The following is a 15,017-nucleotide window of genomic DNA, read 5'->3' on the forward strand; positions in this document are numbered from 1 at the left end:
CATCAAAAAATTTCGAACTATAGAAAAAGTTTTGTCAAAAATGGCAATAATATTGAATTTTTTAGGAGGAAAAAAAACCACCGAGAGCACAATTATTCCGTCAGTTTTTCCGAAAAAAGTTGGAAGAATTCTGTTTTTCTAAGCTGACTTATCAGCATTGTGATTAAAATTCATGGTAAATTTTTACATCGCGGGAAAAATAAGATTTCAAAAAAGAAATCTCTTATCAGTGCAGAGCCTTGAATGAATGGACCGACTCCTGTGTTCTTTATTAAACAGTTTTTGGAAACTTCGGTTGAAAATTGCGTACGAAAATTACTCTTTTTTTCTTAGATTTTGTAAAGATTTCTGCCCACGCAAGCGCTATTGAAAAAAAACGCAGACATAAATCGATTTCTGAGGCTTATTAAATTGCCGCTTGCAAGCCATAAGCAGGAAATTTATCGTGTCTCCCAAATAAATCGGGTGTCTCGAGTAGCAGGAAATTTAATTAATTCAATTTGACCATTTGACAATTTCACCATTTCAAATTGCCATATTTTACAAACAAAACTACTCTTGAATATCAGGGCGAAGCCATAAATATTCTGTCTTTTTTTCAAGGTTAATTGAAAAGTTTTTTTTTGCTAAAAAAAAATTGTTCAAGTTATCCAACTCCAACACGCTAATGTAAAAAACAAAGGGAGTTTTTAGTGTGTCGTGTCTTAATAATAACAAGATTGCTCGTATCAGGGCGAAGCCCTGAATGTTCCGACTGCCTTTTAAAGTTTATGGAGCAGTAATAACATTAAAAAATTCAATGAAATAAAACAAAATGAAAAAAAAATTTTTTTTCTAAAATTTGAAGTTTTTTATGAAAATCATCCCCCCACACGCCATTTAAATTACAAAAGGATAGATTTCGCTCCTTGTAACAAACCAAGTATGGCAAATAAGCTTCGTTCAATCAATTTGGAACGATTTCTAAGACGGATTAAATCTCCGCTTACGCGTTAGTAGCGCGAATTATATCGCGCGTTAATTGTCCCAAATTGGTCAAAATGGCCAAAATGGCAATCTTTAAACCCCCGTAACTTTACGAAAAATGATCACAGGTGAAATATCTTTTCAATTTTGAGCTCAGGACAACAATACTTTTCGAATGATTTAAAAAAAAGTTCCGTCAAAAATGGCTAGTTAAAAAGTCGAAATTTGTCTGAAGAAAAAAAAACCCAACCCGAGCACAAATATTCCGTTACTTTCTTATCGAAAGTAGGAGCAATAACAAAAGATTTGCTTCAACTCAATTTGAAGCCTACTAATGCAACGCTTACGCAACAAAATTTTTCAGATCAGTTAAATTTTTTTTTCACAGTGCTTAGTTTAAAAGTCGAAAAATCACAGAATAAAAACACTGAATGCTCGCATCACGTCCGTCCAAGTCCTAGATGTTCCGATTGCTCTTTCACTAGACTCAAGTTGCAAAACAAGCATTGATAAATTAAAGTTTGTAAATATTTACAAACTATGTATTTTAGGCTGATGATTTTTGTATAATGGGGTTGTTGAGAGATACGTTCATGCACGAGGCATACCAGATATGTGGGGGTGGGGTTGAGAGATACGTTCATACACGAGGCATACCAGATATGTGGGGGGGGGGTGGGGACGGGGGTTGAGAGATACTTACACATGTGAGTCAAGCTAGAGGGGGATTGAGAGATGTTGGAGGGGGATTCATATACTTACATATTTGAATCAAGTTAGATGGAGTGGGGGTGTTGTGAGCTACTTACATACATGAGGTACCAGAAGAGACTGCATAGGACGTCGCCGAGTAGCCAGTGTTTGGTGTGGACGACGTAGATGTTGAGTGGGATGCAGAAGAGGAGGAAGATGACGTCACTGAGGGACATACTGAAGAGGAAGAAGCTGGTGGCGGTGTGCATGCTCTTGTTCACACAGATCACCAACATCACCACAAAATTCCCTAAAAATTCATCATCGTCGTCATCTTCATTCTCTCAATCAAAAAAGTGACTTTAGCAGTATATGTCCATTTTGAATCACATTCAAAACAATTTTATCGATTTGTCCGCCAGTGGACTAAAGCTCCCAGAACAAAAACCCACCTGGTAAATCCCCAGGACTAAATCCCCCATAAGACTTTAATTCCTAATAGGATAAAAGCTCCCATTTTTCGATTTACAATGCTCTACATTAGATTTGGACAACAAAAGCAACTTAGTAAAATACACCAACTGGTGAAAGATAGTTACAAAAAAAACTTAAATAGAATTAAGATTAAATGTCAAAATTAAAAGGAAGTAGTTAGCTTTGAAGTAGACCAACTCCCTGCATTTGGCGGCACAGCAGACGATTCTCATTATAATTGGTATCGCCTATTATTTCAGACAAAATTGGTTTTTATAAGACCAAGACTTTTTGTATCAAGGCAAAGCCTTGACAATTTTAAAAACCTGTAAACCTATCAAAAATTTAACTACAGTTTTTTTTTCAATTTGGAGTTGAAAACACTGATGCACTGGTGTTTTGAAAATATTTTAGCAAAAATGGCCTGTGACAAAAACAGTATTTGTCTGAAAATCAGAAGAAGGCGACTGATAGTATCAGGGCGAATCCCTGAATGTTTCGACTGCCCTTTAGGTACTTTTAGTTTTATTTAGAAAATTCATGACAGTTCAAAAAAATCTTTTAAAAAAATTGTTTTCATTATTTGGTGAAACTTTTTCCTAACGCAAGGACAAGTGCAAAGTAATACTTTTTTCATCGAGAAACCGGGTACGTGAAACGAAAAGACAGACCCAATTCAGTTTGGAATGATTCAATCCGCCACACGCTAGGAGTTAACAAGACTACTTGTAAATCAAGGCATAGCCCGGAATGCTTCACAAGCCCTCTGTCGTCGATTGCAATCTTCTTAAATAATCAAAAATTTAGAACTTTTTAAAGTTTTTAATTCTTAATTTTATGAACCACAAGCTATGTACATTAATAAGTGGTATACTTTGAGCCTGCTAACGCATCATAATACAATATTTTGGATTCAATTTAATTTGGAAAGGTCCAATTCGCCGCTAACGCTTTTATAGAACAAAACATATTGCGGGTTACTTATCTCAATTCGAATTCTAGACGTCAAACTAGTCCCAAGTTCAAACCATCAAAACTGTATGAAAAATGATCTCAAGGTATTATATAGTTTTAATTTTGACCTCCAGACAATTATATTTTTCAGATGGTAGCAAAAAATACCGTCAGAAAGTTGAGTTAACTTGTAGAAAATGGACTGAACAAAAATATACACCGTAATCTTAAATAATCCACACTTTTTTTGAAAGTAGGAACAGTAAAAATTTATAAGGGTGCGCATTAAAAACAAGTGAGCCACAGATGCAATTTTTGCATGCCTCAAAAATTAACAGTGAGCTCGGTAAATTAATTTTTGGTCAACATTTTCCAAAAAGAGCCTGCAAACGGCATTTTTGACCTGTTTTTTTTTTCAAAAATTTGACTGCGGCGCAGAATGTTTGGGCAAAATAGGTTCTTTATAGTGTTCTGGCAGCGCTTGAACAATCAATTTGGTCCACTTAAAAAAATCGACAAAATTTTTTTAAAAAAATTTTAAAAGCCGCCCCCTTCATCTCGAGAAATTTTTATATCCACCTCTGGCACTAAAAATTTCTCTAAGCTTCAAAAAAGTTTCATTTTTATCAAAAAAAAAATTTTGGGAATTTTGCACCTATTTTTATTTTTCTTCAGATTATTTTTGGAACTCTAAAGAGCAGTTTTGGCCCAATTCTTCAATATATATGATTATAAAATCCTATTTTCAGCTTCGAAAAAAATTTAATCACGATCCTGCTAAAATCAAAACTCGTTTCCTGATCTTCAGTATCAACTCGTGCATAGAAAAAGAAGAAGTCTTTTCGGCAAAATTGATATAATCAGGTTACAAAAAAGTTTGATTACTGATTCTTTTATCCAGTAAATTCAAACAGGGAGATAAACCCTCTGCGTAGAGGAAAAGAAAAGGAAGATACACGCCCAAATTAAAGGTTGATAGCACAAAAAAAAATTCCAAAAAGAAATAGGCTGGTAATTTGACCGATCACGTGCACCTGGATTTTGAAAAAAGCATGTTGTACTCAGAAATGAGTAAGAGTCTCAAAAACTTAAGCTTTTTCGGCTCTTTTTCCTAAACCCCCACAAGGCGCTTCTTTTTGATTTACTTGCACAAAATGCACGGTAACTACATATTTAATAAATCTTAATTTGATTTAAAAAACATTAGGAAAAAAATATTAATGAAATTGTAATTAAAACAATTGCAAGTCTGGAATTCTAATAGGTGAGAATCTTGAGTCAATTTCCAATAAGGAAAGAGGAGAGGTCGCTAGCTAAAAAAGTAATTAGGTCATTTTGCCTTTTAAAATGTTCTTTTGAATCAAGTTAACATCCTCCCCCCACACAGATAGACCAAGTTAAGATCTTCCACCCAGCCTTTAATTTGCATTAAATTTGCTAAGCGCTGCATATAAAATACTCGATTCTGATTGGCTGAAAATTTTAAGTTAGAACCGAGTTACGGCTTATCCAGACGTATCAAATCGCAGAATATAACGAGGTGTTAAAACATTTGATCAATTATTGCGAATTTTTACTGGCTACAGGACGAAACTGAATGATAGGATGTTAACTTGATACGTCATTAATAAGGGAGTCTCAAAAAAGTTTCCGTGACTTCTGTAAATAGGTTCGAGTAACTCGATATGACAGTCCAAAGTCAAATGCATAAGGTAATGTGCTATGGTAATTCAATAGCATGCATTACCTAATGTAAAATGTCAGTCCTGTGTGAAATGATATAAAAACGAAGGAAACGTTATCAGAAATGGAAAGCCGAATAAGGGGCAGATCTAGGATTTTCTCGAGGGCGGGGACGGATTTTCCAAAAATTTTCGAAGTTTTTGTTGTCCTTTTTATGTCTTTTAGGTGAAAAATGCATTTTTTTTCAGGCACTTTTTGAAAAAATTTAACTGTGAATGCCATTTTATAAAATTCACCATTTTTTTTGAGCAGACGCCCTCGCTCGGGGATTTGTTTTTTTTCCTAAAAAGGTACGCCACCGGTGAAGGCGGAACAATATGCAGATTGCTCTAAGAGCAGAAAGGGTCCAAGAGAAGAAAAACTGAAAAGTATAAACTTTTCATAAGCTAATCGGTTAAAAAAAGTATTAGAATTGTCAATAATACCAAAAAAAAAAACGAATAGATTAAGAGTAATTGATATAAGATGATTAGATTGATTGAGATAAAACTTGATCAAGCTTTTCGAAACTTAAATTGAGTGAAATTTGATGAGAATATTCGATTTTAGTTAAACTTATTCATTTCCTCGGTAGTATTGACGATTCTTATAACTGTTTTCATCGATTAGTCATATATAAATGAATAGTTGTCCGTTTTCTGCTCTTAGATTTAATCTGCTCCTAGGCCATTCGGCTCATTGACCGCTATGGTACTATCTGGTACTATCATTTTGGGTTTTGACACAAGCAACAATTTATTTCTGCAGGCTGGTCTTTATTTATTTTAGAGAACCATCCCGGAGACTTAACACGGAGTTCCGTTGTTTAAGTTGAACAAAAGCCCATAGAATCAGCGCCCAGTATGCTATGATTCACTTGCAATAGCTAATTTTGCAAATTTCAGCGCACACGCGATTTGAACCCGCTTTCATATTATTGCTTAGCGCCATCACTGCGAGAGCTCTGTAAGGCCATGGCGTCATCACTACCTTTAGCGCCAACATATTCTAACTGGGAAAGCGCAGGCCAAACTTTTGAGTTTGCAAAATAATTTTGGTCGAGCTTACAAAAGGGTAGTTCAAATTCAGGAAAAAACACGTTTTTTCCCCTTAGTGAAAATCTTAGATCCGTCTTCGATTTTAATTGAATTGAAGTTTTTTTTAACAAGCGCAAATGTTTTAACCGATATAATTTAAGTTGCTTCAAAATGCTTTTTTTATTCTATAAAGTACTGCATGAGCATATTGCCCAATTACCCAATCCTGAACTCAACAAGACAGATCGTATCAGGTCAAAACTCTTGAATTTCCCGACTCGCCTGCTTCTAAAAAGTCAAAAGCTGTTGATTGATAGGACGTGACAGATTTTTTAAAATAGTGTGTAACTGGTTTTGATCGTTGCTCACATGCGCGAAGACGATACATAGTGATATTTTCAATCTTCTTATGCAGTCGTGTCTGGATTAACTTACCGGTGTCTAATGTAATTCGCAGGTCAAAAAACTTGTCTCTTATGTATGTCGCTCACAGCAACTGGTTATTCCAGTCGGATTATTATCCAAAATTGAAACCATTCAAACATGTGCCCAGTCAGATTCATTCCAGACAAAACCATTCATGGTTCTTCGTCAACTTAAATTAAAAACAAACCGAATTCAATCGAAACAAAAACGCAAAATTGTTAGATTAGCGCAAAAACGTGGGTGTATAATCAATTTGAAAATGCAGCAGCAAAAAAACAGGTTGAGGCAAGTTTTTAATCACACTGCCAGCCCCATGGAGAAAACTAAGTACAAAACAAGGTGCACTTTTTAAAAAAAAAAAAACTTGAAAGAAATAAAACGAAAAATGTCCATCAAAAAAAGAAAAAAAGTTAGCCAATGCAGATAATAGACAGTTTGTAAGGTACTGAATGAAATCAAATGAGAAAAAAATCATGCTAAATAGTCATTTGAGGAACTGAATTTGACAAAAAGGAAGAAAATTTCTATCCATTTTAGTTGTGGAAATCCTAATTTAGATCAACACTTTCCCTCATATACCTGAAACCAATAAACGCGAGGGAAGTCGAAAGTGTCCTGGCTAAAAAATTAAATTTAGCCTCGACTTTTGAGTTAAAATTATTTCTTAAAACATTGGCTATAGCACACACTCTTGCCAAAACTTTTTCAGAAAAGTTCCGACTTGATTGTTTTTCTCAATTGTTTGAAAAAGCTAAGCTTTACATTGCATAAAGAAAGAAAATTTTCTGATCCATCAAAATACCTGCCCATTTTGCTACCAATTATTTGTAGGCTGTTAGAAAACTCATGTAAATTATGATTTCAGGTTAATTTAAGAAGTTCAGGTTGTTTGATAAAGATCAACTTGGCTTTCGAAACTGTAGTGGAACAATTGTCGCGATTATTTCGTAAAAAGAAATGATCAAGTAAATTTTCAGACCCAATCAGTAATGACTCAAGGTACCTTTGTTGACCTCAAGTGAGCATTTGGCAAATTCAATTATAACATTCTTATCAAAGTGTAATGCGTATGACTTGAGATGTCCTTTGATGCAACTAATTGAATCTTATCTCAATAAACGCACAGAGTTTTTGAGAGTAATCAAGCGAAGTCTGACTTGAGAAGTTTTCAATGTGAAGTCCCACAGGGTTCGGTTTTCGAACCGTTTTTAATTACTGTCTTATTGAAGATATAGCAGTCAATTTAGATAATCCAAAATGTGTCTTATTTCTAGATGTACCGCAATTACAACCACTAAAGAGAAAAAAGCAATAAAGAACAACATCAAAGCGAATTGAAAAAAACTAGAAAAAGGTGATTTAATAACAAATTTACAACTAAAATACAATACAAATACAACTAAAACAAAATACTTCCACAAGAATCCAGAAGCCACAAAAATTTTTGCGAGTGAAAATACACAATGGAAAAATTGAGAGCAAAAAAAATTTGTGACCTTGGATTGATCCTGGGCTGATTTGAAATTCGCATAGTACCCAAATTTGTTGTATTTAAATGAGTTTTTGAAAATGAGTTTTTGAAAAAAAGTACTGTTCATTTTCTATACGATTTTGCAAATTGACGAGATGTAAGCAAGTTAACGAAGGTATGTTTTCAGGCTCGAAAGGCAGCATGAGCTACGTATGATATGTTTACAGATACGATTCTTAAAGAAGTTAAAAATGCTGAACCGTGTTATAAATTACCATCCAAACTACATAAATTTGTAACAACTGCATCTTGTTTTGAAATAAACAGTGTCAACACAATTATTTGGAATGCTAGATCATAGATCATCGAGAATTAGCTAGAAAAATATATCTTTAATTAATCTAGTGTTTTCAGTTTTTTCGTTTTGTATCTTGTTTTAATCTTTAATCGTTTTCGTTTTGTTTTGACGCTCCCGTTTTTTTCTAATTGATATAAAGTGATTTTTCAAATTTATTTAAATTTGATAATGGGACATTATTGTTTGCAAATCATGTAGAGTAAAATAGAAGAAATAGAGTTTCCTATTAATAGATAAGAACACCAAAAACTTCAAGTAATTGCATTGTTTTCTCAAACTTTCATTAAAATCATTCATTCATTACGAGGCCAAACTGTGCATTCTCTGCATTGTAAGCGGAATCCGCAACAGCCCAAACTCAGGTTTTGGTTTCCACAAAAAAATACTTAAATCATTGTACCGCTCAAAATTGCTCGAAAAATAGGCGAATTTGCGGAATCCGCAACTGTATTTGCGGAATCCAGAACAGTTTAAGGAATCCACAAACAAATGATAAAACATTTGTATCATTAAATTGAGCTGTTGCGGAATCCGCAACTGTAAGTGGAATCCGCAAATTGTAAGTGTAATCCCCAAATTGTAAGTGGAGTCCGCATTTTGTTTGCGGACTCCCTTTAATTGTATTTATATGTGTAGAAGCGTTTAAAATTATATGTTTTAAATACATGATTTGATATCACTAGAATAAAAATGTACCAGAATAGAAACTTACTGGAATAGATCAGTGTTTAGGATTAATGGAATCCCAATTACTGACCAGTATTTGGGATCGATGAAATCCCAAATACTTAACTAAATCAACGATTTGCTATGCGTTGGGTTTCTAATCACTCTCAACCTAATGACTCCAAATAATAGATATGTTCATATTTATTCCACATTTTTCCAGTTTTTGGGATTTCATCAATCCCAAATACTGACCAGTATTTGGGATCGATGGAAACCCAAATACTGACCTAATTTGGCGATATGCTGTGTGTTCCATACACTCTCAACCCATTAACTACAATTACTGCATTTATTCGGCGTTTTTCTTCCAAAATCAGTATTTGGGATTGACGCAATCCCAATTACTGACCAAATTTGTCAATATGCTGTGTGTTCCATACACTTTCGACTCAATGACTCCTAAAATTGAATTGTTCGGTGTTGTGTTTCCAAAACACTAAAAGATGACATCCACCGATTTAGGTAACAAATGTTTTAAAACTTGTACGTGGATTCCGCTGACAATAGTTAAGTCTTTGCTTTTAAATTCCGCATTGCTAGAGATAAGAATTCCAGCTCATCTTTTAATTGTTCATATGCAAGTTCAGTATTGAACAAATATTGTAATTCACTTACAGTTTGCGGAATCCACTTACATTTGCGGATTCCGCTTACATTTTGCGCAATCCACTTACATTTGCGGAATCCAGAACAACTAGCTATATTTGCTTGTTGCGGAATCCGCGACAAAACAAATGTGCCGACAAAATTTACGCTACAGGTATATGTATGCGGAGTCCACTGAAATTTTGTTTCTGGAATCCACTTACATTTTGGAACATATTTTAAGACTTGTCTCTGGAATCCAGGAACATACAGACACAAATATGTGCTCCTATCCAGTGCACAGTTTGGCCTCGTAATTTATGGAAAAAAAGTTGCCTCTTGTTTGTTAAAGGCTACATTTATTGAAAATATTGTCTAGAAAATCTATTTGTCAGTTTTATGCGCTTAAACATGGTTAGTGATGAGTCCATGTTTTCGTGCCATGTTCGTAAATTGCGATAAAAAATATGTACAAGAGCTGTTGTGGTCGACTAACCGTCTTCAAGATTTTCTTTGCCGTTCAACAATCAAAAAACAGTATCCGCCATCCCTAGATTGTATGCCTGCTTCTGTTTTCCTTGGTTGTTGAACGAACGAAAAAAATCATCTGCATAATACATTTACAGCTCGGATCTTCTACTACATTCAGTTTGGTGTTAACAGTATCTTTAGGACTGCAGCAGTTAACTTCTTTCAAAATTATGCAATTCATTCCTCAATTGAGTTTTGTTTGCAATCAAATCTGCCTTGAGACAACAATTCTACCCGATTGAGAAATGAAAGCCAAAAAGTTTTTAAAATGATTCATTGTTATTTTTATTTACAAAATCAACCAGACTACATTATTTACAAAATCAATCTGTCATACTACATACACAATTTATAACTCCCCTCACGAATGCTCGTATCAAGGTTCGGCTTGTATGTTCCGATAGCCCCTTAAGGTTAATTGATAGCTGAACTCGAAAAATTGATAATTTTTCAAAAAAAAGTGAAGCGAGCTTTAAATAAAACTTGAGATTGTTTTGAAAATTATTCCCTCAACACGCTGTGTAAAGTGATATATTGCGCACATAGCTAACAAAGATATTGAGCTCAAGTCCTGGGTGACTCACTCATAAAATAATTTCAGATAAGGTACACCGTTTGTTCGTCACGTTATCTTATTTTCGGCCGGATAGATTCGTGCAACTTCTTAGTTTAATACCAATCTTAATCTTACCCTTAAATCTTCTAGTCTCAACAGATCTGGTGTATCTTTGCGAGGCTTGATAACAGGAACTGTTCTGAGGAAGAGCAACAGTTTGCAAAATTAAATTTATTCTGTTCTGGCTGAAACTATAAATAGTTTCAGCCTTATAAACTTTTTGTAAGTGTTAGTTTTGAATCATGATTGGTTGTTCTTTACAGAGATATTTTACAGAGTTTTTTATAGAGATAGCTTATCAAGAATACAGTAAGATAAAATAAATTCTTGTTTTGAACTAGTTCCACCCATCCCGGGCTAAAAAAAATTTTAAGTTTTTAGTTTGTTCTTGTGAAGGATGGATGGAGAAGTTTCTTGATTCCTTGGAGTAGATTCTTTTGAAGCAGTGGTTGCGTGAGGAAGAGTAAAAACCAGTTGCTCTTGTTGTAGAGTGGTTGTCTTCATAGATAGAGAGGGAGTACAGTTGCTCGTATTTCAGAAGTGGGTCTCTTGCATCAATATTGAGTTGAGAGATCGTGCCAAGGTTGCGGATTATACAGTGAAGTTAGAGAGTGATTGATTTTGTTAATTAAGTGCGAGACTACGTCTCTGTGTGAAGTGCCAAGTGAGCTCAGTATCGAGTTGGCCATTGTTCTTGTTCAATGGGTACCTTTGCTGCAATGTTGGCTCTATACTTTAAATCCTGTGAGGGTTCTGACTACGGCAACAAATCATTAAATTTGCCAATCCAGATTCGGAATGTCATCGGGTTTCATCTCCCTTTGGTGCTTGTTCCTTTTGCTCAAGGAATTTTTTTCCCTTATATTTCCATATCTGCATCTTGCTAGTGAAATCAGTTTTAAATGACATTATTACGATTTGTTTTTGCAAAAGCGTTTTATTAGTTTTGGTTATTTTGAAGAGTTGCTCACCCTAGAGCTACTCTGGTCAAAAATAAGGAGTGTGTCATAAGAGTGGTTTAGGCCGGTGGATGAGGCCGGCTATAGAGCATGCTCAGAACGTCCTTTACTGGTGGGTTAGGCCAGTTGTGGGAGTATGTTTCAACCGTCTCTTTGAGCAGAGTCTTTTTTCGTGTTCAACCTTTTGTTCTTTTTTGTCATGTGTTTTTCTCTTTTGTTCTTCGGATTTGTTTTTTCAAAAACAGATTGTTGTGGTTTGTGTGGATGTTTTAGTGTTTTTGTGCTTCAAATGGTTTAAAGCGAGTTTCAAAAGAATACTTTATCCAGTTGTAATCTGTGATTATCTGGTTTGGCTACCATTAGACTTTCTTTCACATGCAGGTGAGTTTGTGGTATTAGTAAGCTGCATTGGTTAGCTTACGCTTATTTATATATCCTTGAATTGAAGTAGAGGAAAGTTTTAAAACGCATGAAAACAAGTTAAAGTTGTTATCACCTAACTGATAAAAATAGAAAATCTTTTGCTAAACAATTCTACGGTAGCCAGTTTTTTAAATTGGCTGGAAATAGTGCGTGAATTTTAGGCGAAAGAAATTAGAAATTCAACATTTATAAAGGGGAGCAAACTTAAAAAGGTTAGTAACTTTAATTTGTTTTTCATTACCAATTTACTACTGCGTATTGTGAATTTACAACATTGTTACCAATTTATTGCTACTTATTGAATTTATTTCCATGATATGATTGTAACACATAGTTATATTATAAAATTGAAAGTTTAAATAAAATTTGATTTCTTTTTATTCTACTTTTTCATAGAGATGACTGGTGAATTCTAAAAAGTAAAAGCGAGACACACGTGTAAAAATGGTGTGGGTTTTTTTTATTTGTTTAAGTGATATTTTATTTTCGTGCTTACGAAGGGTCGTGTTCCGAAAAAATCCATGGGGGAATTTAGTTATGATGGTGTCTGAGTTTACTAAAAGCTCAGCAAGCATTCGGATTACGTTTGTAGTGCGTAGGAGTGGCCAAAAAAGTTCAAGCGCGCGGATGATATTAACTTCTTCAGTGGCATGCGGAGTTTTTGATGAGGTTGTATTATTTATGATTGAATTAAAATTAATGAATATTCGCTAAAAGGGCAATTTATACGCGTTGGTTATACTCATGCGGGATAATAGTGGGGCGGGAGTATTCAAGCGGGAATTTGTTGGTGAGGGGACAAAAGATGTTCATTTGTCTAACGTGATCATAGTTACGGAAGATGCCGTGGAAGTTAGTTTTATTATGCAGTATGTGAAATTTAGAAAATAAGGTGATGTATATTTAGAGTTAATAAAAATGAAGCGATGGTTGGGTTTGCGGGATGGTGAACTCTGAAGATAGTGTCATTGAATAAATTTTTAATGGGTGTAAGTGTGTGTGTGTGAGTTTAGTCTTCAACATAACTTCATGAGAACAGTTATTATCTCGTTCTTTTGGTGTTAGAAAATTGAATATTACTGAAAAATGATCAAATTTACTGAAAAATAGTTCGTAAGCTTTTGTATTCAATAGTGCGTTGTCGATGATGTCATCAACTTTTTATTAGTGCTATCGATGTGAAAGATGTTGTCAGACTTTAGGAAAAAATTTTCAGTTAGTTGCGCATTTACATTAATGTCAGAATCATATGGTGAGTCTTCCACATATCGGATGAATGCATGATCATAGTGATTAATAGAACATCGGTTAGCTTTTGGTGCAATGAATCGGTTAAGTGTTTGATTTTAGCCTATGTTTGTGAATTGATATAGTAAATTGAATCGCAAAGCTCATCATCGTCTGGGTTTTTCCTGGGGGTAATTTTGGTGAATAGTTAAATAATAAAATGACATCCACGAAAGGGTTAGTGGTAGGGAATGTTCATCAACATATTAGGCTCGTTGGGCTTGACTTTTTCCGTTGTAAAAGATGTTATCGGGGAAGAAATGAAGGTTTTCTACTAAAAATGAGGGTGAAATAGAATAGCGTGGGTGATGTTATTGGATGTTAACGAGAAATTGTGGTATGTTATTGGGATGCTTGCGTTTCATGAAATATCTTTGTGCACGTGTTAAGGCAATATGGACAGAGGTTGATGATTCGGAGATGATTCGGAGGTTAAAGCGGAGTGGGTGAAGTGCTGAGTAGTGAATGAGCTGGTGGTGATATGAAATTGTTTATGGTGACTAAGAAAATTTCTACGTGCTGGTCATCTGTGATGGGACAAGAAAAATCGGGTGCATAACTAGAAAGAGGAGAAAGGATAGTAGTAGTGTCAGTGTGCAAGGAGGCGGAGGTAGGGTTTTCGCAGGGGTAAGTAGGCGTTATAGGTTGGAAAAATTTGGTTAGGAAAATATAGTGGGAATGGGCTCGGAATCTAGGAAATCATCGGATGTATCTAATGTGGAGTTTTTGAAATTAGAATTAGTAATACAAACAGTTTGGGTTGAGTCGACAGACTCCATGTGTGGTGAGTTAGAAGAAAAACTGGGTAGAGGGGACGAGGTGAGGTCAGAAATAGGGGATTCGTGACGTTGGATATTAGATGGGTAGGTAAGGGAGCGGTTGAGGGATCCAACTTGGCGGCAAAGATGATTATTTCGAAAACAAAAATTTAGAGTGCGGTTGTTCTACAATTTGGTCGTATATATCATCGATGGTGGGTTGTTGATGTGCTATATGAGATGTAGGGCTACGCTAGGGGTTACTTTTATGTAACATTCATTCGGCGGTAGAAAGTGTATTTCTATAGTTTTGTGGGATCATTAATAGAGGCTGGTTGTTTCGTAAATTTTGTAAATATGATGGTGTTGATGGTGTAGTATTTTTATTGTTTTGAGATGGATCGCATGTGTTTGGTTTTGTAGCTATTTTTATAAAGTTTTTGCCAATTTGTGCGTCAAGAAGAAATTCGTAAGTAGAGGTAAAAAACATTCCAATAAATCCTGCGAAAATTTTTTTGCTACGCTAGCTTTTCTATTGTCTTGTGGTTGTATTGCGCATGTCTTATAGATTCAATCAAATAACGAAAAATAAACCCTATAAAATTAAGCTCTTTAATTATAGTCAATCTTACGAAAATACAATAGGGCCATCCTAGAAAAGATAGGGGTTCATTTTTCATATTAAAAAAATTATAGTTTTTAATTGGTGATGTACCTTGTTGGCGGTATTTTTCTCCATATAGATAAATTGAATCTTTAAAAACATTAGAGTAACCACTGTAGCCTTTTCGATAGATAGCTGAAAATTCTGCTTGCTGTTTTAGCGAGTTTGCGGAGGTTTTGATCAATTGATTTTCTTTGGATTGTGTCCATTTTAGCGGGGAAATCAAATTGCTGTGTACAAATGAGGTGTTGTATGTCTGATTTTGAGTAAATACCTATAGATTGTAAGTCTATATTAGTCTTTCGAGCAACTGCGTGGTTGCTTTCGGGAGAAAAGTTCTTCAAGGGTGGCACTTAACTAGGAT

The 15,017-nt window shown here is 34.8% G+C and overlaps 1 protein-coding gene across 1 annotated transcript in view; it reads right to left on the minus strand.

Moving 5' to 3' along the window:
* The window catches only part of LOC134842485 (G-protein coupled receptor 54-like), a 201,155-nt gene that overhangs the window by 116,749 nt on the left and 69,389 nt on the right, over window positions 1-15,017 (minus strand). The window contains exon 3 of the mRNA XM_063858847.1: window positions 1,776-1,969. Coding sequence (XP_063714917.1) covers window positions 1,776-1,969 — 194 coding nt within the window. The remainder of the gene's footprint in view (window positions 1-1,775; window positions 1,970-15,017) is intronic.

This window comes from Symsagittifera roscoffensis, chromosome 3 (genome assembly GCF_963678635.1).
Source record: "Symsagittifera roscoffensis chromosome 3, txSymRosc1.1, whole genome shotgun sequence".
Classification (NCBI taxonomy): Eukaryota; Metazoa; Xenacoelomorpha; order Acoela; family Convolutidae; genus Symsagittifera; species Symsagittifera roscoffensis.